We start from the raw sequence: 24435 nt of genomic DNA on the forward strand, positions 1-24435 counted from the left end.
GGAGTTGTCTCATGTTTAAGGTTGCTCATGCATTTTCCTCTGCTGCATTGACAATAATAAAAAGTCTAAATAAAATACAAAAAGGCTTTATAAATACACAAAGCTTATCTGTCGAAGTAAAACACGCCCACTTCATACCTTGAGGGGTCTTTCTCCTCTTACCATACAAAATGTTTTATAATTAAGAGCTTACTTTGGTCTACCTTTCACCATATTCATGAGAATAAATATTAACCAAAATAGTAAGACCCCTCTTGGCTCAGTAAGGTAAACCATGAGGATGTAGTAGGCTTAAGTGGAATACATTTACAAGATCGGCATCTTCGTCCAATCGTCGTGTTTTTGCAAGTAAATCAGGCATGCAATTGAATTGATCAGCCACTTGCTTCATTTCATTGTGATGAATCAACAATAGCTTGGATCCACAAGGCCATCTTTTAAACCTAAATCTTAAACTAATCCTAAAGTAACACTAAAACTGGTTATAAACTAATCGTAGAACTAATTTTAAACTGGTCGTAAATCAATCATAATCTAGCCCTAAATTAACCTTAAATGAAACCTTAGGTAGGCCTATGACTTGAATTCAAAGGTTGCAACTTGATCCAAATGTTGCTATCGATTTAGTGTACATTCATGACCATCTAACTCGAAGTTATGTGCACACACATAAAGTGTGTGCACATAAAGTGTAGCAACATTATGCTTGACTCATATGCCTCAAACATGAGTCACCATGGTGAGAGCTGTGCAAATAACTGTGGTGTGGGACATATATATATATATATATATATATATATATATATATATATATATATATATATATATATATATAGAGAGAGAGAGAGAGAGAGAGAGAGAGAGCCATTGGAAATTTCCATGGTCACCACCACATGCCCTAAAAAGGGGCCTTGGGAGGTCGATGACAGAATAATGGTAGACTCAAGATTACCCCCCATCTTGGGACAAAGTAACACTTCAAGCTTCCATGGTTGCTCATGTGTGAGGGCTTTCATAGGTCAAAGCAAAGTTTGATTTTTTAACATCCATGAAGAAACACGCGTAATGCAAAGTATCTCACCACACCAACCTCCCAGTGCATCATCAAATTGATCTGTAATGTGTACAAAATAGGCTTAATTCCTATGTGTATCAACATGTATCCAAATTTGATGCCACAAGGCCTCTACAATCATACAAATGTCCCAAGTTGATCATGCAATGGCTCAAACGCAAAACTTGTATCAAAGCAGATTTCACTCCATGTAAGGTTGAACCTTTGTAAAAGGTCATTGCTGGGCTGCATCTCTGTAAATGTCCATGTACCGACGAAAAAGTTTGTAGGCAACGACAGGGTTAATGGCCATTTATGGGTTGCATCCATTGGCATTAATCCACAAAGTTTCCATGCACTGGCCCTCACAATTCACATGCACCACCACCATCATTCAGTCACTAGTTTGCACAATCCAACCTTACACAAGACCAATGATCAAGACTGCCACATGCAATTCTCATTCAAGCAAGGGGGACAGTGGACTCATCAATGAGTTTTGCGAGTAAACTCGCTAATCACATTTTATTCCTCTCCCTTTGACATGAGTAATCTCTTTCTTGTGTGTGGGTGTGTCTTTTAGAGAGAGAGAGAGAGAGAGAGAGAGAGAGAGAGAGAGAGAGAGAGATTTGAAAAGCAAAGCCATTAAAATTTTTTATTTGCCTTTTACACCCCACTCGGTGTGTTGTTTGCATAAAGATTGTAAAGCAACAAAATTTTGTCCATACTTACGGCGGCCTGCAACATCAGTGTCAGACACTAATACCCACTTGTTGCAGCTTAAATGCTAGGGACAATTAGTCAAATCTCTCTCTCTCTCTCTCTCTCTCTCTCTCTCTCTCATCATTCTCACCTGGGCTTTTTCCCGATTTGTCATCCACATTGCATTACATTGCCACTCATTCACCATGGCATGTCAGCACCGCCATATTGATTTGGTGTCATGCACAACAATGGTCTTACTCTATAATGAGGAGAAATAAAAGGCCATTCAACATTGTTTAAGCTTGAAATAATTGGTGCAAATGTGCATAGCATTGATCTGGGCTTAGAGAGGTAGTGAGTCTTTTGAAGCAATAATTGACTTGCCTGCATTGAACTACACAATCGTGTTATTGTTTCTTGCATTTCGACTTTGTTGAAAGCCGCTACTACAATGATTATGTACTACTCTTTTTGACTGTTACTTATAGATTTTTTGCCATGCCATTCAAGGTATAATGATACCTTCAAAGCAAATTGTGGAGACTCAAATATTCAACTCAAAGCCAGAGGAAAATCACCCTTGCAAGCATGATAATATTCTTCGAAAATATCTTCCTTAAGACTACCATATGTAATGACTCTCATTGGAATATCAAAGTAAGCTTCTTTCATCAACAATTAAAGAGAAGGTTTATTCCTGATTTCCAAATAAAACTGGGGTGACATAACTTTGTATAATATGCGAGTTTATTGCCCAGCTTCCTGATATCTATCCCTATCCCAAGAAGCGAGAGAAATAATTCACCAACTTCAATCTTCCAACTTCAAAGCATCCACTTCTTCACATTTTCTTGACAATTGGAAAACTCAAGTTGAAAAGGGCTATTTTCCCTAGAGCACCATGTAGCTTCTAGAACTTCTTAGTGAAAATGGAATTAAATCTCCTCCGAAGGATAGTAATTAGGGTGAAGGTGTGTGTCTCTCCCCCAAAGAATAGTAATTAGGGTAAAGGTGTGTCTCTCTCCCTCCAAAGGATGTGAGGCAAGACTTAATGAGTTTATAAACTTCATAAATTTCTGGAAGCTCGCTCGGCAGAAATAAAGTTTCAAGGAATCTCTCTTTTTTGGGTCTACAGAAAGCTTTACTACTTTGACAGACAAGACACAATCATCATATGCATCGATAATCAGGCAAATCAAGCACATTTGTTGGTGATTAAACTAAAATAATAATGAACTGAAAGGCCAATTCATTTGTGTGGTTTTTATGCAGAACTTATCAATGATCTGATTATATTCATAACAAAGTAGCATGAAAAGCTAGGAAGCAAGTAATTACATTTACATGTATAACAGAAAGCATACTCATCTAGGCAAGACATGCACAAGCAGCCCATTTGCCATGGGCATCACCAATGTGATTCGATATCGCACAACATGGCCAGAGGCAATTTGAAACCTGAAGAAGTGCAACAACAATGCTGCCGTCATCTTCATTTGTAGGTAGGCAGACTCCTTGCCCAAGCATATTCGCGGCCCAGCCTAGGTCAAACACATTTATTCATGTCAAATTGCATCATAAGACCACCATCCTACTGCACATTCTTATGCTGATCAGCTGGTATTCATCTCTCTCTCAAACAGTAAGACTTTAGCTATGTCTAAAGAGGCATCGATTCCAGAGCTTCCACTTCAACACACAAGCAACAGCATAGAGCCATGGTGCAAGCACATGAGCAAGCAACCTCGAGTGTCCTTGCATACACAGAGATATTCATGCACGCACAATACACCCCGCCCCCTAAAACAGGTTCACACGAGCATGCACGTGTGGGACATACATGCACATGCGCACACAGACGATTTTGCCTTCCAACCAAGCATACGAGCCCGTCTACTTGAAACAGGCTCAGAGCAACAAATAACTTTCATATATTTGACAAAATTGCAATCGAAGGTGATAGGTGTGTACCTGAAACGCAGAAAACTTAAAAGGCGATTCTGGCTGGAAAACCCCGTCTTGGAGCCAACGATCTGGATTGTAGGTCAATGCATCTTCTCCCCACAGGAACTCCATTCGGCCCATGGCATAAGGGACATACGCAACTCGGTTCCCGCGCTTGACTTGAGTCCCATCTGGAAGAACGTCATCGCCAAAAGCAACCTTGGGATCCTGTTTTTTATCCTTAGAACTTTAAACCCAAAATAGTGGTATGTTGATGATATGCACATTCACAAGCATTAATTTTAAGAACACCAGAGACAATAACAACACTTAATCTTTTATAACATGAGAAGATGGGTACCTAACAAAGCAATTTGCATAAGCAGAGAGCAAACACATGCATAATACCACCCGAGAGAAGCTCTGAAGAGATGAACTACATTGTTTGGCTAACCTGACAAAGCTTGTACATCAACCCAAAGCCTACTGGACAGTACCAGTGCCTTAATCAATCCTAACTATAACAACCAATACATCTACCAAACTTGCTTGATCATCCACCTGAATCCTCGACTGACAAAGACAGGATATACCCCAATGACATTCTACACGTAGAGATGCCTAGCTAAGATGATTTCATAACACATCACAAAAATTGCACTAAAGGCCACAAGCACCATTGCCTCTCTTCAATAGATGGAACTAGTGTGCACTGTGCAGCATTACCAGGACAAAATACATGATGCAACTTCGGATTGATGTAAACAGAAAAAAGTTTTGCAAATGGGCTTTCGGATTGCACAGCAAAATTTCTATGTGATTGGAGATGGGCTGGCAAAAGCATTGAAAAATAAAGCACAAAATGAGCACAGAAACTAAAAAGAGCACTCGGAGGAATGAATCATCTATAAGTCTTTTGGAAATAGTTTAACGATCATGCAGCCTTAAATGAAGGTTACATGATGCTCACAAAATGCAACGTGCATTGAAATACTCAAGGTATAATTAACTTACTCTTGGAACAGGAGGGTAGAGTCGTACTGTCTCCGTCAAAGCTGCATGCAAATAATGCATTCTGCTAAGTGTTTCATACGATATTCTCTTTGCAACCTCTTCAAAATCATATTTGTGAGTTCGTTCTTGCAAGCCTAAAACCTCCACTGTCTCCTCAAACACTTTATCTGCAACGTGTGGGTGTGTGCAGACACAGTAAATAAACCAGGACAAAGTGATAGCAGAGGTATCTCGCCCTGCAATCACAAAATTTAAAATAGCATCCCGTAGCTCTTGATCAGTAAATGCCCCAGGTTGCCCTTCATCGTATGCCATGAACCTTGACAAGAGATCTGCTCTGGTCTGCTTGATGGCACAACAATACTCGTCAGAAACAAATTGGAAAAAGGTGGCATTTTAAAGCGATATGATAGGCATTACAGCATATACCTGTACATACATGGAGGGTGCACACAAACACACACACATCTAGTTAATTAGGTAAGCATATAGATGGTTAAGTTGACCACAAGGAAAGAAGAGGTCAGTCCAAGATGTGTGCCCTAAAGCACCGAGAGAGAGAGAGAGAGAGAGAGATGGATGAAATGAAATGTTATATTGTCTTCAAAAGGCCAAAATGACCTATGAGACCAAACCGATACAATCTTGGTGGATCTAATACTATGTCTGGGTACAAAATAAAAATGAAGTAAAGTGAAAAATAAAATAATCATCAATGCCTGAGGATACCTAACATTGGGCGTCGTCTGAGAAAGTACTGCATCAGTTGCTGAAGAGCATTGCCAATGTCCGCCTTTATAAATAGTCGTACTGAACGTCTCCCCTAGAATAGACCTGATTCTCTGATGGAGCCTCCGTCGATGTCGTGGTTGCTCACTAGACGTGGGCGTCTAGCTCTCTAAAGCTCAATGACTCTGTCAACTAATATACCTCTGGTATAGGTGGGCTCTGAAGTCTGCCGTGAAGCTTGCTCCTCTGACAGCGGAGTCCCTGCTCTAAAAAAGTCACTGAACTCCCTTTGTGAATGTCTGCCACTCCCTGATCTCCTCAAGAGACTCTCCTTGTGTCTGCGCAGCTCTAGCAAAAACAACCCGAGGCATCTTCGATCTTGATATCTCATGACTTTAGCCAACGGTCCAAAGCCCTCTCTAAATAGACAATGAAAGCGGCCTCATATCTTATAGCATACCGGACAATGACAAATGTGATGTAACTGTCTCTGGCTCTATATGACACAACTGGCAAATCCTGGCCTCTGCTGGTCCTCTCCTAAATCTTCCAGTCTCACTTTCTAACTCATGCGATGATGTGTGCATGTGACCAATAGCACATCGTATCCAATGGGATAAATGAGTGTCCACTGTCCATATAGGCCGGTCTGATCACATATCCGCCCTTTGTTATTTGGAAAAGATGCTCTCTCTAGAAAGCCATCTTCATGCCCCAACTCCTGTGTCGGCTGTATCCATGTGCTCCTTGTATCTAGCTGAATCAGATCCTGACGTATGAGTCTAGTAATCTCTGTACGTGTGAGAGATAGGGAGGGTGCATCCAAGGAGTATTGGAACAGAGGCAGTCTATCCATGCTAAAACCATGTGACTAAATGTAATAGACTTGGGCACCCCAAGCCAAGAATATGATGCAACACACACGAGAGAAACTGAAAAAAGTCCTCAACTTTGTCAAACTCTCACAGCTTCACAATGGCCAGAGTGAGGCCCTGGCAGTTAATTTAGAGGCCCATGGCCTTCTAAAAGCAGTTACATGAAAAGCTGCAAGGCCAAAAGCATCCTGGGCCTAGAAGCTGGCGCTAGTGGCAGCCAACGCAAATCCCGGAAATCCGTACAGTGTCACGTCAGCAGTAAGTGCGAATTGTGGGTATTCCGTACAGTGCTACCACGTCAGCATTCTCCACGCGATTTCTGGGTCTTGCATTATTTTAGGGTTCTAGTGTCCCTTGGGCCCCATCAAACAGGACCATATGAGTTGGGACAACTTATAAAATCGAATCTTTTCTTTTTGGCCTTTCGGAATTGGTTCTGCGAGTTGTTATAACTTTATCTACATCTTTCCCTAGGGTTTGGACCTCCCTCTGTCCTGAGTGCATCCAACTAGTCGTGCCACATCATCACTTTGTGATATACCACCCTCTTGAAAGAATTGTAATCACCCTAGATTACACCTGCAAAACCAACATAGGCACCAAGCTACGCACTAGACAACACATATCCAACACTTGCACAAAGACGACAGCCACTGAACATTCAAACTACATTCACATCACTATCCCCGTCGAGATCTTGGATGAGAATCATGATCTATTGTAACGTATTTAGCAATACATCCAGATCTCACCGATCTCTCGCGTCTGCAATAACTCAAAGGCAGAGAGAGGATATGGCAATTTGGAACAAAAACACCGTAAAGAGAAAAACACTAGAGAGAGAAATCGCTAGAGAGAGAACATTGCTAGAGGGAGGAATAGCTAGAGAGAGAGAGAGACCAAAAACGTTGGCAAATTCTGCTATGCTAATGCACAAACTAATAATACGATTGTTCAAGGCACTGGACACCTTATCAGTTATAAGGTGTCCAACCAACTTGCCTGACCTAGACTATAAAACCCCATGACTCAGAAAATGGGGAGAACTGGGAAAAAATTATGGAAAGGAGCTTGTAGGTGGTAACCATTGGCACGGGGTACTTGGAAAAATACCCCCGACCTCGGGCCACCATGGCAGATCAGGTAGCAGAGACTACCCCAAGACAGGTTGTATACTCAACCGTCTTCAGTGGACCGGTGTTTTTATTGAGGAGAGCAGCAGAGACTAGACTGACGAGAACTTAAGCAACCTTGGGAGGATCGGAGAGGATGTTTGGGCTAAGGCCTGAGTGCCACATGAGATTCTTTGAGCCGAGCTAGTGGCCCCCCTCTCGTGGTCGAGGCACTTACTATATTAGTATCCTTCATGCAGAGTTTATGGGACCTCTGAGAGATAGATATGCTCGGCTAGCCCTTCAGTCATCCCGACAGCTAGACCTATAGGGGGATACAACATGTTGCTATTGTCATAAGACGGGCACCACGTGCCAATAAGAAAGAACAGACTGAATAGACTTTTAGCACTTTAATAACAACTGAACTGAGAGAGAGAGAGAGAGAGAGAGAGAGAGAGAGAGAGAGAGAGAGAGAGAGATGACACGCGACACGGAGTGGCGGAATTCCACCCCAGAGAGTATTGGCCCCAAACCTTGGCGCCCTTTTCGGTATTTCTTTATATTGCATCAACACAGTACAAGCCGGTACTCCACGCTCTGCACCTTCTCCTAGAAAAGTGTCAAAGAATGAGCCCTAGCCTCTTATTTAAAAATTAAAGGCCCTAGGCCCAAAAGCAATTTACATGAAAAGACTTCAAACTCAAAAGCATCTGGTCCAAAAGCGATGCCCAAACGCTACGAGTGTGATTTACGAAAATCCGTACAACTGCCACGTTAGCAGCGCAAATCGCGGAAATTCGTACAGGCTGCCACGTCAGCATGGCAACGCAATTTCCGGGTTGTCCGTACAGCTGCTACACAAGTCTTTGTGTGTGTGTGTGTGTGTGTGTGGGTCTTGCTTTATTTTAATTCCTTTATGCCACTTGGACGGGGTCCCATAAGTTGGTAGGACTTCTTCTTCTGCTGTTGCTTGTTCTTCTTAGGGTTTAGGCCCCTCGGCCGGGATCTGCAAGTTGGCTTAGGTCTTCACTGACTTGACACGTCAGCAGTTTGTGACATCCCCCCTTCTTGAAAGAGAGTAATCGTCCACGATTACAGCATATTTGCAAAACAACTCAAGCCAGCTCAAAAAAAATATTAAGGGTCATTCAATTTGCTCTTTTTTTGTTAAGGAGTTGGCTTCTCCTTTCAGCTCTTTTGATCAAGGAGTTGGCTTCTTCTTTCGTTTAGATCGGAACTCTTGATATTCCCGCATAGTAAAATTAGCCATCACACCCTGACCGCACTGATCTTCCATGGGTCTTGATGCACTAAAATTACATACCCAAGCAATCTCATCCAATTGGGAATATTCAATGGTTGGCACATCACAATGCAACACAAATGCTCACATATGCATGTTACAAGACACAACAAACAGCGCCGCTTAGCACTCCCTCGAGTCAAACGGTCCGCGGTATGAAGCTACTTAATGACTACCTCGTCACTCCCCCCGCAAATAACCTAAAAAGGTCCGGGCCATGAGCTCAAAGACTGTACAACCAAATGCTCCCCAGACCGCAGTCTGCGTCGCTTGGAGATTCAAGTACACAACCAAACGCACCCCAGACATCGGCCTGCGTCGTTCGGAGGTTTTCTAGCATACAATGGAACACTCCCCAGACATCGGCCTGCGTTGTTCCGAGGTTTTCAAACATACAACGACGGCTTGCGTCGTTTCCAGGTTCAAACAATACCAAAACAAAATTTCTCAGTACTCCATCCGGGAGCAAAATCACCAACTAATGAAACTAGTATTAAAACCAGAGTCACCAGTTCAAACCGGCACTAAGACAGGTTTAAAATAGATAGCATCCATTTCAAACAAATTTCAAATAAAACTTTCTTAAACAATGTTCACAAGTATCTAACTATAAAACAACTAGAGAGTTCGTTCAGGGTTTTGTTCGGACAACCGAACTTTGAGGATGACTGGCTTGCCCTTCTGTATCACGGCGATGGTTCGGTTCCGAATCTGTAGAGCCCCATCATTCTTATCGTGCCAGGGCATGCCCAAGAGAACGTCGCAGTTGCCCAACTTCATAATGTGGAAATCAGCTTTTCCATTATAATCTTGGATAGTCACTGGAAGAGCACCAATGAGCGGTACCACTTTCTGAGTTTGCCCTGTGGCTAGCTCAGTTTCAATTTCTCCACCCTCTGCATCATAATCAAAATGCATCTGCTTCAAGTATTCTCGATGGATGAAGTTCTCCATAGCTCCAGGGTCAAAGAAGATCAAGGCTTTCAATCCGTTGACTTTTCCATAAGCTCTGCATAATTCATTAAAACTCTCGAGGTGTACACCATAAATATTGGGTACTAGTCCAATAGCAAGTCTAGCCCTCTTAGTCGGAGGTGGCCCCGGGGATCTATTTGATGTGGGAGCAGAAGGTTGCTCTGAGGACGTCGAGGCTCGCTCATGAAATGTATTGAACGTATGCCCTGTTTGGAAACATTCGAAGCATCGGCCTTCTTGTAACAAGGTGTCTCATTGACGCTGCGGTAGATGAGGCCGTTGAGGTTGTTTCTCACAAGATTCCCAAGAATGAGTTCGTTGTTGTCGGGAGTACTGGTTAGTGGCCGGAGTTGCTTCCATGGTAAACTCCAACTTTCCTTTCATCATTTTGTCGTTGACCGCAGCATGGTCCATAAACTCTTGCATGGTTGAAACTTGCTTGGACAAACAATATTCCTACAATGGTGATGGTAATCCAATGGTGTAGCGCTCGCACTAGTCCTCCAAGGGAATGAACTTAAAGAAGGACATCGGAAGGTAGACGTCGAGAAACCTTTGGTTATAGAAGCAATCAAGACATGGCCAGCTTTAAGGATGTGCACGATGTCCGTAGCTTCTTAGGGCTATCTTCTTATTACAGAAGATTCATTCGCAACTTTGGAGAGATTGCTTCACCTTTACATGCCTCGCAAAAGAAAGAGGTCACTTTTAGATGGACCCAAAAAGAGATTTCAGCTATTAATCTCTTAAAGGGAATAATTTCAGATCCAGTCATTGTTTTGCCAGACCTCAAGAAGTCATTTGTAGTCTAGTGTGACGCTTGTGGCAGTAGCATTGGTGCAGTGCTAATGCAAGATGGCAGGGTAGTAGCCTATGAGAGCAGAATCTTGCAAGGGCAAGAGATGACCATGCAGATCTATGAAAAAGAGTTACTGGTTGTGATTCATGCGCTCTTAAGTTGGAAACACTACCTGCTAGGTACTGATTTTGTTGTCCAAACAGATCATCAAACCTTGCGATACTTTCTGACATAGTCAAAGCTATCGGAAAAGCATATGCGATGGGCAAACATTCTTTCCATGTTTCACTTCCAGATTGTGCATGTGGAAGGCAAGAAGAATGTTGTGGCTGATGCGTTATCAAGAAAGCCATAAATTTCAGCTGTGTCAATTCCTTATCATCATGAGCATGATGACATGAAGGAACAATATGCGAGTAACAAAGATTTTGCAACGATCTTCGAACAGTTACAAGAAGGACAACGTCATGAGCACTACCTCCTCAGAGATGGTTTTATGATGATGCATGACAGACTCTGTGTCACTAGGCCATTGCGACATAAGGTCATGGTAGAGAGTCATGTCCCACATATGCAGGGCATCGTGGTATACATGCTACAGTGAAAGCGGTTGAGAGATTCTTTTATTGGCCTACCTTGAGGAGAGATGTGGATGCCTTTGTGCGAGCATGCGTGATTTGCCAAAAGGTCAAGTTTGATAGGCAAAAGGCGCCAGGGTTGTTACTGTCATGTGACACATCCCAACCCTATGTGTCCGTGGACAAGCTACACCATAGCAGGGTTCCCGTCATTTCAGTCAAGTTAGATTAGCAGTGATCTGGCACTTTTGTGAGTCTATTCGTAGACCATGCATGCCCAGTCACATAGCATAGATGCATATCCTCCGGTTGCACACAGCATGATCATCAGAATTCCCATCAGAATCCATTAGCATCCATTAGGGGAATTTTCCAGTACATTTAGCCTATTTTCCTATTTATTGGTTATTTTCACTTATTATTTTTAAGTGACTTTCCAACAAAAGTAGGTAGGGAAATTTTGCTAAGTTAATATATAAGCAAACCCAAGTTAGCACTTTCTGGCAGAAGAGGCAGTAGGAGCTTCCCGCTCAACAGGCAACTTCTCAGCAGTACCCCCCTCAGCACCCCCAGCAGTAAGCATCGCCACCATCTCCCCATACCTGGAGTTTTCTTTCCACAGCATCAGCCATCGCCCTTGGGGTTCCCCCTTCTAGCGATAGTTACCTTGCAGATCAGCCCCAAAGGCCTAGCGTTTTGGGATCTCAGCCTCAGCAAAAACACCAGCAACAGATCAGCCTATCAGCGTTTTTAGCAGGTGTTCTCAGCGTTTTTTTGCAGCGTTTCCAGCAGGTGCTTTCAGCCCTAAAAACGCAGCCTAGCCAGACACAGCACTTCAGCGTTTTACCATCAGCAGGAACCCCCGCGAGATCCACCATTTTCAGCCATAACCACAGCAAGAAAACAGTCATTTTCAGCCTCGAAACAGCCACCGAATTCAGCCCATAGAAGATCACAGTTTTCAGCCACGAAGTCGCCGTCGTCAGCACCGTCATCGTCATCGGCATAGTCCATTGCATACGCATTGTACACCTTTGTGCGATCAAAGTAGACCACTCTCGCCGACGAGAGTGGAGCTTTCGGAGGAGGGTTTTACAAACTCTCGAGTGTCGTATCTCTTCTCTCTCCTTCTCTCAGTCTCATTCACTTGCACGCACAATATCCACTCACTTTGTTCGTGATCATAGCACTCTCCATAAGACGGAAAGCTCTCTCTTTCCCTAAGAACTAAAAGGAACCTTGAGCAATAAAGATCACTAATCTTGAGAAAATACAACATTCATTCCGTTGCACCTAACATTGGTATCAAAGCTTTGGAAGTGTTCTGCATTACTCAAGGAAAGAACCACAAGAACCACAAGAATTTTTTTGCTTGTTGCGGTCGCACGAACCCAAGTTTACTTGGACGTGGCGATTCCTAATCGTGTTTTGTTGAAGAGTGATAGGAATCCCAAGAAAGAAGGGCTTGTCCAGCCTCCCCTTGTGTCTTTTTTCACTCATTGAGAGCGGACCGTGCACTTAGCGGCCGGCCAATCGACGTGAGGTGGGAAAAAGCAACCTTGGTGTGAGCGCAAGGCCGCCAAGGGGTGCGCCCGCAGAAAAGGGTAGAACTCGGGTGAAGAGAAGATCCTTCTCCAACGCAATTTGCAAGCAAAATAAAACCTCAAGAACCAAGTTCCTCGTGAACTTAAGAACCAAAGATCCTAGTGCATGGTCGTCACCCGAAGCGGCATGGATACTTCGCATTCAGGTGATGAGCATGAGAGAGGCGACGAAGGATTCTCCCCGCTAGGAGATTTTTCCAACCCTCCCCCTTCGCCATCTATGCCACGAGTTGTCCTCACTCCTATGGAGGTGATGGTCAAGTCGATGTTGGACATGATGGCACAACAACAAGAAACGAATCGAGTTGCATTGGCACAACTCGCAAGCAAAGAAGAAGAACAAGCAGCAAAGGACCGTGCACAAGAAGCCAAGGACCGCGAGCGCGATGAAAGAAACGCCACACTTGCCGCAAAACAAGAAGAAAATCGCCTTGCTCAGGAACGTGAGCGCCTTGCTCTTGCCGCAAAACAAGAAGAACATCGACTTGCTTTCGAACGCGAGCACGATGAACGAGAGGCTCAAAGGGAGATTCGTCATCAAGAATTTATTTCCCACATCCTAGCCTCGAAGACCGAACCACCCAAAGATCGTGGGAGTTCGTCAAGTGGCGCAAGCCACGACGCGGTTTCCAACCATCCAGTCACAGAAAAGTTGACTTTCAGTAAGTATGACGGTAAGATGGATGCTACAGTTATTCATTCTTGGTTGTATCAATTTAATGCTTATTTTGCGACAACTAAGAAGACAAGAAATAGCAAAGTTTTGACGGCAGCTATGTACCTTGCCAGTGATGCCATTAATTGGTACCACTCATGGCAAGAGGCACAGCTAGCCGCGCACCTTGAGGCAGCTGACGATTTCACGCCCCTCTCTTTTAGTTGGGCCGATTTCCAAGACAAGCTCAAGGCGCGGTTTATGCCACCTCAGTACCTGGCACGATTGAAGGACGATTGGCGCACTCTCAAGCAAAATGGTATGCCGGTTCTGTCTTTTTCTAATCGTGTTTTACAGCTAGGTACCCAATTACGCATGTCGGATGATGAGCGCAAAGAGGCTTTTCTCTTTGGATTGGACGAGTATATCAAGTACGATGTGGAGGTATTTGATCCAATCGATCTCAACAAGGCAGTAGCGATTGCTCTCGCATAGGAGATGAAGCACAACAAGGGAAAGCCTAAGGAGAACAAGACTTCCACAAGTACCTCGCAGACTTCTCAGAACCCGCAGAACGATAAGAACGGTAAGAATGGTAAGAATGGTAACTCTTCTAACCAATCTTCCAACAGTCTCTCATCAAAGAATTCTTCCAATGAATCTAAGGGTAAGGCTAACACAACTGCTAAACCTAAGCTTACTCCAGATGAAAAGGTAGCACAAGGAATTGTAGGAGGATACATCACGTCGAAAGAACAAAGCACTTATTCTAAGGAAGGTCGTTGTTTTCATTGTCACATTAAGGGTCACATGAAAAGAACATGTCCTAAGCTTGAATCGAATGAATCTAAAGAACCCACAGCACCCACTACATCTGTCAATGCAATGAATGATAACACGATTGTGCCCACAGTTTCTCAGGACCCTCCCATTGATGATTCTCTCATTAAATGTTATGGTCGTACCTCGGGGCACCGTTTTGTCATATTGTTTGACCCAGGTAGTATGCATGATGTGATCAGTTCCTCTCTTGTTGAGAGAGCCCGCCTCAAAGTTAGTCTGAGATCTCCTATCGAGGTCTTTGGCTTTCGTCCCGGTATGGACGCTCTCATCACGGAGGAGTGCCTTGATGTGTTGTTTGCAATTCAACAGACTGCCTTCACTAGAAGATTTGTTGTTTCTCCTCTCTCAGGATGTGATATGATTTTAGGCATTAAGTGGTTTCGTGAAACTGATGCTTTCATAAATTTTTCGACTAACACTATAACTCTCAATGCCGACAGTGATTCTCCTACTGTCTTTCAGGGAGTGGATACTTCTCCTTCTCCATCTCTCATTGCTAATATGCAGGACAAGGTTGAAAGAATTCGAGATAAGGAGACTCTCTCAGTCTCTTTTTCTCCACAGCATGACACACAAAACTTGCATGATTATGAGAAGCATGATGATTTGAAGGATAATGATTAGCATGATAATTTGGATGAAAAAGACAAGCATGATGAATTGCATGAAGATGAAGTGATTGTTCACAAGGATGACGTGTTAGTGGATGCTTTTCCTAGCGAAACTAACCTCGTTGTAGATTCGATCAATGCACACAGCATGATCATCGGAATTCCTATCAGAATCCATTAGCATCAGTTAGGGGAATTTTCCAGTACATTTAGCCTATTTTTCTATTTATTGGTTATTTTCACTTATTATTTTTAAGTGACTTTCCAACAAAAGTAGGTAGGGAAATTTTGCTAAGTTAATATATAAGCAAACCCAAGTTAGCACTTTCTGGCAGAAGAGGCAGCAGGAGCTTCCCGCTCAGCAGGCAACTTCTCAGCAATACCCCCCTCAGCACCCCCAGCAGTAAGCATGGCCACCATCTCCCCATACCTGGCGTTTTCTTTCCACAGCATCAACCATCGCCCTTGGAGTTCCCCCTTCTGGCGATAGTTACCTTGCAGATCAGCCCCAAAGGCCTAGCGTTTTGGGATCTCAGCCTCAGCAAAAACGCGAGCAAACAGATCAGCCTATCAGCGTTTTTAGCAGGTGTTCTCAGCCTTTTTTTGCAGCGTTTCCAGCAGGTGCTTTCAGCCCTAAAAACGCAGCCTGGCCAGACACAACACTTCAGCGTTTTACCATCAGCAGGAACCCCCGCAAGATCCACCATTTTCAGCCATAACCACAGCAAGAAAACAGTCATTTTCAGCCTCGAAACAGCCACCGAATTCAGCCCATAGAAGATCACAGTTTTCAGCCACGAAGTCGCCGTCATCATCACCGTCGTCGTCATCGGCATAGTCCATTGCATACGCATTGTACACCTTTGTGCAATCAAAGTAGACCACTCTCGCCGACGAGAGTGGGGCCTTCGGAGGAGGGTTTTACAAACTCTCGGGTGTCGTATCTCTTCTCTCTCCTTCTCTCAGTCTCATTCACTTGCACGCACAATATCCACTCACTTTGTTCGTGATCATAGCACTCTCCATAAGACGGAAAGCTCTCTCTTTCCCTAAGAACTAAAAGGAACCTTGAGCAATAAAGATCACTAATCTTGAGAAAATACAACATTCATTTCGCTGCACCTAACCGTTACAACCATTGTCGATTCCAGATAAACAATGGGAAAGCATAGCAATGGATTTTATCTTTGATCTTCCAAGAACAAAGAGAGGGAATGATGGAATCTGGACCATTATTTGCAGATTCAACAAGCTAGCTCATTTCATTCCTGTTAGGAAGAAGATAAAACCAGATCAGATGGCACGTCTCTTTATGTGCAATGTCTTTAAGTACCATGGTATGCCACAGTCGATTGTCAGTGACTGTGACCCACGGATGACAGTGACCCACGGATGACAAGTCTATTCTGGAGAGGCATATTTGAGAATATGGGCACTACGCTTAAGTTCTCATCATCGTTTCATCCACAGACAAATGGGCAGTCAGAAGAGGCAAATTCTATTGTCTTGGATATGCTTAAGTGCTATGTGTCAGAGCACAAGGCGAAGTGGGAGCAGTATTTGCCCTTGGTTGAGTATGCATACAATAATACAGTGCATTCTTCAACAGGCAAAGCACCTTTTGAAATTGTCGAAGGTCATGTGAAAGTTCCTCCCATTTTGCATACCAAGGAAAAGATCTTTCAGGCACATCAAGATGTACAGAATATGGATGAAATGTACCAGAAGATAAAGCATGCCCTTGAAAGGACACAGACAAAGCAAAAGAAAGCTGCTGATCTCCACCGTCATGAATTGCTGTTTTCACTTGGTGATTGGGTACTGTTGCGGTTTGAAAAGGCACGCTTAAAGAAGCGAAAAGGTAAAGAAATTCTCTTAACAAAGCTTAGTATGTGTTACTATAGGCCTTTTCAAGTAACAGAGAAGATTAGTGACGTCAATTATAGGATAAATTACCTGAGAACTAGAAGATTCACAATGCCTTTCACGTGAGTCTTCTCAAACCATTTATTGGTGATGTGCCAGAGGATATGCCAATTGAAGAGGAGCCTTTTGAAGTTGAAGAGCTTGATGAAATGTTGGTCCCATAACAGATCATGGCACACAAGGAAAGAAATGTCAAAGGCAAGGTTACAAGGCGATATTTGGTGAATTTCAAGAACTATCCACCTATGGATGCAAAGTGGATGGAAGAGAGTGAACTGTTAGAATCACCAAATGTATTGCAGGTTTACCTTGAAGCCTTTGGTTTACCACCTATGTATTCTCCAACTCAAGTAGAGCAAAGGTCAAAAGGAAAGAGACCTGCGCTAGAGGGGGGTGATCCAGGAGGTAGCACTTCTCATGTATCTATGGATTTAGTGCAATAGCAGTGTACCCTGCTTGGCAATTGCCCTTGGGGAATTAAAGCTTTGTCCAAAAGTTTGTTCAGTGCTATAGAAGTAAGTATGTCTTGTCAGTTGTCAAGAGTAAAGTAATTGCTTCTAATGAGTACATGTTGACGCATTTTTAAACTGCTGGTTTATTATGCTTGAAAGGATTCGAAGTGTACTAAAAGTTATGGACTCTATTAAAGCCAGTGGCACAATGTGACACTATGTCAATGGAATAGTCTCACAGGTAGACCATACATGAGTTAACCAGTGTTGAATACACAAGAGTGTTAACTATGAGCATTTATGCCTCGTACCATGTCGACCAGGTGTGTACACACGAAAAGGTTGACAGCCGTGATACAGTGTCCACGAAGTGCTGTACACACTAATGGACTAATATTCATGCAAACGAGGACTTTCGCGATTTCAAGAGGGGGGTTATGTCACGAGTCTGTGGCAACTAACTTTACTTGTTGATTTCTTTTTGGGGAAATTTTATTTGACTTGTTTTAAGGCACCCCTCTGGAAATGCCAATGCCCGAGTTGCATGGTGTGAGGCGGACAGTGAGAGTCTAGGCCGGACGGCCAGTGAGCACTAAAGTTGGACAAAACGGATTAAGGTTAGCCACGGTGGGGCTACGAGTGCAAATCACCTGATAGCTGGCCGACATTGCATTTTTAGATGTGGTTCCAGTGGTGATTGATGGTCAGACATTGTACAATACAATTCTTTGTGTTCCTTCAAGACTAGCTAGTGCAATGAAGATGAAAGCTTCATGCACTAAGCAAAACACTTAGCAAACACAACTTGAATTATCCCCGTTCTCAGACCCAAGACCTCACACACCTTCAAAGATGGTGAGAGCTAGCAGGGTATGAGAGTAGATCGATAGGAAGAAGGAGTATCTTACGAGAAAGATGTACATCTCCTCACATAATCACTCATATTAGCATAGCTTAGCTTAGTAATTAGCCTGGTAGAGGAGATGAGCATGCATTGAAGCTTGGCTCTTGGTTGGATTTGCATCCACATGCCAAGAGTGTGTTGATGTAGGCTTCTATCTCACAAGCTTGGAGTAGGTGATGAGCTCTCCATTAAAGCTTGGGAAGAGAGTCTTCTCTTTCTTCACACATGAGATTGTGTGAGTGTGTGTCATAATGCCTTGCAAAAATCAACCCCCTCTCTCTCTTGGGCGAGCCCTCTTGCTATTTGCTCTTGCTGAACCCTCATTGGCTCTCCCCAAGTCAAGCCAATGACTATTAAGCAGCATAAGTTATAGCCTTCTGACATGTGTCCTGTCACAAAGTGATGACGTGGCGGACAGCGGAAACCCTAATTTCTGCCAAAAACCCTAAAATTCCTGCAAACCCTAATTTTTGCCAAAAACCCTAAGTTCCGGAAATCGCGGAGGTGGATTATTAAAATAAAAAATAAAAAAAAATTGGAAAATGATGAGCGACGCGAATTTTGCTTTTGCTTTTTTTTTTATTAAAAAAAAAAAGAGAAAAGACTCTCTAAGAGAGAGAGAGAACTGATGCTTTTGATTTTAAAAGCTTTTGGGGCTCTGCTTTTGGGCATCCCTTGTAACCTTTAAATTAGTGGTGAGGGCCTCACTTCTCAGAGCATCTGGACGCAGAGTCTGAGAGTGAAACCCTAACCGCTCTCTTGTACTTTCATGATTGATTAATACAAAAAGAAATACCGAAAGGGGCGCCAGTCTTTGGGGCCAATATCTCTAGGCACGGAACTCCGCCGGGCCAATGCAAATCTATTGTGATCTGTGAATTGTTTTGAAGTGGTTATTTGGTGCTGTCGCGGTTGATTCTTGACTTGGAGTGTCCAAGTTTGTTACAGTGGTATCAGAGCACGGCCGATTTCTCTTCTACGAGAAATCCGATCCCTGAAATTTTTTTTCCGCGGCACCTATGGCTTCAGGCAATGATCAGTCGACTCCCTCTGCATCTGGAGATGCGGGCTGGGATCACAACGAAGATTCAGACAAAGAGTATGGCCCGCCTTGGCCTACTTAGGCGGAGCGGCGAGAGATAGAGCGTCGCCAGTTGATCGGCGATGCAACAAAGATGATGCTCAATTTTGCCAAGGACCCGAAGATGGCAAAATATATGAACCAGATCTCTTTGGAAGAGGTACAGATGGAGTGGCAGAGAACCACAACACCACTCCCGAAACCCGCTCTCAAGAAACCTTCTACCTCCAAGAAATATACGGAGAAGGAACTGGAGAACGTGGTTGATGCACGGATTGCTCAGCTTTTCGACGTGCAAAAGAAAGGCAAAAAGCACGGCAAAAAGCACGGCAAAAAGCAGAACAAAGGTACTGACTTCCCGGGATATTTGGGTCGTCAGTCGACATTCGACAAAGCAAAGAAACGGAAGAAGCGTGTTCGATTTGAAGGAGTACCCAGTTCTTCTTCTTCTTCTTCTGACAGTTCTTCTAGCTCCTCGGATTAGAGCGAAGAAGACAGAAAAAAAAGCAAAAAGCGAAGCAAGACACAAAGCTTCGGAACGGGCAAGAAAAAGGCAAAGAAGGCTACATCTCGCCCAGAGACTGACAGTTCTACTGAGGACTCGTCTACAGACAGCTCAGATTCCGATGACGGAAAGTTTTATGCGAACAAGAAGAATTTTTACAAAGCCAACCAGTATGACTTTCTCGAAGATAACAGCAAGAAAGTCCGAGAGTTTAAGGAAGGTGGCCACTCGATCAAGTTTGATACTTTTCAGGATACTCAGATGTTTCGAAGGCTTTGTCTCTTATACAGCAGTTTGACATCGCTTTCGCGGGAGGACGCTATTCAGAGCACTCCAAGATTCGGAGAGCTGCCTCTTACTCTGAGGGGAATGCTCGTACTTGGTGGTCCACGCTTCTATTAAGCAAGACTGTGCCAGTTACATGGCTGAAATTCAAGAGGCTTTTTATTTCTTCTTGGTTGACTCAAGAGTTTGAGCGAGATATACGAGCTGCTTGGAACCATCTCCGGATGACCAAGAGCGATACAGTGAATTCTTATTGTGAAAGATTCTGGAGCTCTTTTCTACCCGCCTCTTCATTCAAGAAGATCTCGTTCAGAGAACAAATTGAGCGGTTTACCTTGGGTCTACCTACAGAGATCCGAGATCACTGCTTGGAACAGAAGTCAGCTTCTATTCAGGAGTTGATGAGTCATGCGAAGCGGGGCTTTGCCATTCACTCTGGCAGTCTGACCTACCCCACAGATGAGGCCATGACACAACGAGCCAAACAGACTTCTGGGAATGAAAGTAGAATGAAAAAGAGCAACCCAGAGAAAAAAAAAGGATGCACGACCCAAGCTTACTCCTGAGGAGAGAGCTCGCTTCATCAGAGAGGGGAAGTGCTTTGGATGCGGGGAACATGGACATATTTCCGCAAAGTGCCCTGATAAGGCACAGAAAGAACAGAATGATAAAGACGACGACAGGTATGAGAGTTCGAGAGCAGCTGAGGAATGTGGCAGAAAAGGCAGATAGAAAAGCAGAACTGGTACCACATGGCGTGGGACCTACACCGAATCTAATGAATGAAAGTACAAACTTTGCCGCTTTCGGGGCAAAGCGAAGGATCAGGAAGCTCTTTTGAAGGAGCCAAGGCCAACTTCTTTTCACTTGGAATTGGCAGCTCGATTTGGAACTACGCCCGACAGACTGACGCCACTGGCGGAGGTAGTTCGACTGGCACTCGGATGGGATGTTGCCATTACACCGAGCATTGGCAAACTTCGTTTGCAATGACAGGGGTGTTCAGGGCACGTGAGTGACGTTCTACTCGGGATCCCTTGGTACCACAAGAACTACGCCGTGGTTGACTACCGGGCCGAGAAAGCGACTTTGATAAATGAAGGGCTTAGAGATTGTACTTGATGAACTTCAGTTTTCTTACTCATTCTTTTGGGAGAACTGAACCATGGGTAAAAGTTGAATATGTTTTGACCTGAAGAAAAGAACGCCAAGATTTTTTTCTCCACGCTCATGCCGATTGCTTTTGAGAGGGCCTGAAGATCATACCATTGATCTGATATCTGGAAGCACACCACCGAATCGGCCACCTTATTGTGTGAGCCGAGTACAGAATGAAAAGATTATGAACTCAGTGAAAGACCTCTTGGAAAAGGGTCTTGTCCAGCTTAGTACTTCACCGTATTGCTCTCCAGTGTTGTTGATTTTGAAGAAAGACAGATCTTGGAGAATGTGCATCGATTATAGCACTCTCAACGAAATCACCATCAAGAACAGATTTCCGATTCCTAGGATCGATGATATACTCGACAGGTTACAGGGATCCTCGTGCTTTAGCAGGATTGACTTGAAGAGTGGATATCATCAGATCAGGATAGCGCCAGGAGATGTCTACAAGACAGCTTTTCGGACGACTTTTGGGTTATTTGAGTTTTTGGTGATGCCTTTTGGCTTAACCAATGCTCCTGCGACATTTAACCGGATGATGGACAGGATTTTTCGAGAGTACAGGCTATTTGTTGGCACTTACCTTTGGTGGAATTTGCCTACAATAACACGATACACTCTTCGACGGGGAAGACGCCATGAGAGATTGTTGAAACTGCTGCGAAGGTTCCATCCTTCCTGAGCACGAAAGATTAGAAATTTGAAGCGGATGAATATTCGCGAGATTTGGATACGGCTTTTGCCAAGGTTCACGAGACTTTACAGAAGTCTCAAGAACGACAGAAAAAGGCAGCGGATCGCCATCGTCGCGATTGGAAACTGAAGGAGGATGATTGGGTGCTCTTACTTTTGAGAAGGCACGCCTAAGAAAAAAAAAAAGGGAAAGGAGAGGCTTTTTCCAAAGCTTAGTATGTGATACTACGGACCTTTCCAGATTACTGACAAGATAAATGATGTCTCCTTCCGATTGGAACTGCCAGATACTTGGAGGATTCATAATGCATTGCATGTGAGTCTCTTGAAACCTGTTAAGGGTGATGTGCCTGATGATGGGGAGCTTGATGAGCAACCCGAAGTGGAAGAAAACGAGGAGATCCTTGTTCCTGAACAGATTTTGGCACATAAGGATCCAAAGAAAAAGGGTAAAGTCCGAAGGCGGTTCTTGGTTAAGTTCAAGAACTTTCCTGCATTTGATGCGAAGTGGATGGAGGAGGAGGACCTAGCAGATACTCCTCAGATTGTGAAACTTTACCTCGATGTTTTGGTTTAGCATAGTCTACTCCAAACGGAACCCAGAAACTCAGCTTGGCCGAAGATCTGGTGCAGTGGGATGCACAAGAGGGGAGTCGCTCCACTCCTTTGTCAACAGATGCCTCGATTTTGATACTAAAGTCACTGATGTCTCTTTGAGCTTCAGGGATACTGAGAGCTGACAGTATTCTGCTGGATGACTTTATGAAATGGAATTCCTGATTATGATACTGATTTGTTCTTGACTTCTTGTGAGTACAGGAACTGATAGACGAAATGACTGCAGCATTTTGGTCTGATTGATCTCGAATAGACATGGTTGCAATAGGGGTTAGTCAATCGGACATCGATGAGGTCCCGATTGGACCTAGATGTGATTGCTAGCTACATTGCCGATAAATCATGGTCTAAGATCCGAATGAATGTTGAATGTCATGTGATGTCCTGTGATGTCTGGTGATGTCCTGTGATGTCATGTGATGTGACTGTCGATTTTGTACATGTGCTAGATGTGTGTTCCTAGTACGTAGGTACTAACAGTCAGTGTCTGCTAAGACGGTTTATGGCTTTTGTCGGTTTTGCAGGCGTAATCGCGGTCGATTACAATGCTTTCAAGAGGGGGGTATGTCACAAAGTGATGACGTGGCGGACAGCGGAAACCCTAATTTCTGCCAGAAACCCTAAAATTCCTGCAAACCCTAATTTTTGCCAAAAACCCTAAATTCCGGAAATCGCGGAGGCGGATTATTAAAATAAAAAAATAAAAAAATAAAAAAATTTGGAAAATGATGAGCGACGCGAATTTTGCTTTTGCTTTTTTTTATTAAAAAAAAAAAGAGAAAAGACTCTCTAAGAGAGAGAAAGAACTGATGCTTTTGATTTTAAAAGCTTTTGGGGCTCTGCTTTTGGGCATCCCTTGTAACCTTTAAATTAGTGGTGAGGGCCTCACTTCTCAGAGCATCTGGACGCAGAGTCTGAGAGTGAAACCCTAACCGCTCTCTTGTACTTTCATGATTGATTAATACAAAAAGAAATACCGAAAGGGGCGCCAGTCTTTGGGGCCAATATCTCTAGGCACGGAACTCCGCCGGGCCAGTGCAAATCTATTGTGATCTGTGAATTGTTTTGAAGTGGTTATTTGGTGCTGTCGCGGTTGATTCTTGACTTGGAGTGTCCAAGTTTGTTACATGTCCCCCTTTCCCCTTTTGTGAGAGCTTTAGGTAATTAAATAATTAAACTAAACTCTCATTGGACCCCTTTGCCTCCCGGCCAATAGGAATCAGGCAAGCCATTGGGCTCCTGAATGCTCATTGGACCCCTTGTGAGACTGCCCAATAGTCTTCTAGGAGACTTAATTCTCATTGGTTTCTTTTATTAAATGTTTTTAAATTAATTAAACTAGATTTACTCTAGCTTAATTCTCATTGGTCCACTTCAAGGGTCATCTAATAGAAACTGGGCACACCTTGTGGGCATGTGGCCTAGGGAGCTGACGTGTCCCTCATTCCCTTTGTGTAAAGGGAGCCTGTGTGTGTGTGTGTGTGTGGCTTTCTCTCTCATCCCCTAGAAGAAGGGCTCACCCCCTCCCATGTAGGGATATGTGTTGACTTTGGAGAGCACACAAAGCATCCAATTCCCCCTAAGCTTTAACCTTTTGGACACAACCTTTGAATTTTGGAACCTTAGCATTTTGGAAGTCTTAATGGGCTGAACCTTAGGGTCTTTTTAGCCCATTGTTGCACATGGCTCTTTTGCAAATGGCCCCCCCTTTGGATCCCTATTTTCCCTCCTTTGGATTCCTACTGTGGCCGGTCTGCTAGCTTAACCAATATTCTAGCCTTTTCTCCCCTGGCACTTCCCCACATTAAATGATCAGTTTAATATGAGAAAATCATTTAGGAGAATTAGATATTGATTATTATGACAGTCGGAAACTGGGCGAGGTATCACTCTGTGACCAATTCTGCCACTTTGGGAGAGATTGGGCGAGCCTACAAGAGAAAGGGGGCGCAATTTTCAGCAGCAAGGCGGATTGCAACAGGTAGAAGAGCTATGGAATGCTT

The 24435-nt window shown here is 43.7% G+C and overlaps 1 protein-coding gene across 2 annotated transcripts in view; it reads right to left on the reverse strand.

The window, feature by feature from the left end:
• Positions 1-2991: 2991 nt before the first annotated feature.
• Positions 2992-24435, reverse strand: part of LOC147444944 (cytochrome P450 704B1-like) — a 28041-nt gene continuing 6597 nt past the window's right edge. For both annotated transcript variants that reach the window (XM_086527451.1, XM_086527452.1), the window contains exons 4-6: positions 4718-5059; positions 3731-3931; positions 2992-3300 (exon numbers count right to left, since the gene is read on the reverse strand). In XM_086527451.1, coding sequence (XP_086383577.1) covers positions 3124-3300; positions 3731-3931; positions 4718-5059 — 720 coding nt within the window. In that variant the 3' untranslated portion in view covers positions 2992-3123. The remainder of the gene's footprint in view (positions 3301-3730; positions 3932-4717; positions 5060-24435) is intronic.

Source organism: Adiantum capillus-veneris, chromosome 13, assembly GCF_014529385.1.
Source record: "Adiantum capillus-veneris isolate H3 chromosome 13, ASM1452938v2, whole genome shotgun sequence".
Lineage (NCBI taxonomy): Eukaryota > Viridiplantae > Streptophyta > Polypodiopsida > Polypodiales > Pteridaceae > Adiantum > Adiantum capillus-veneris.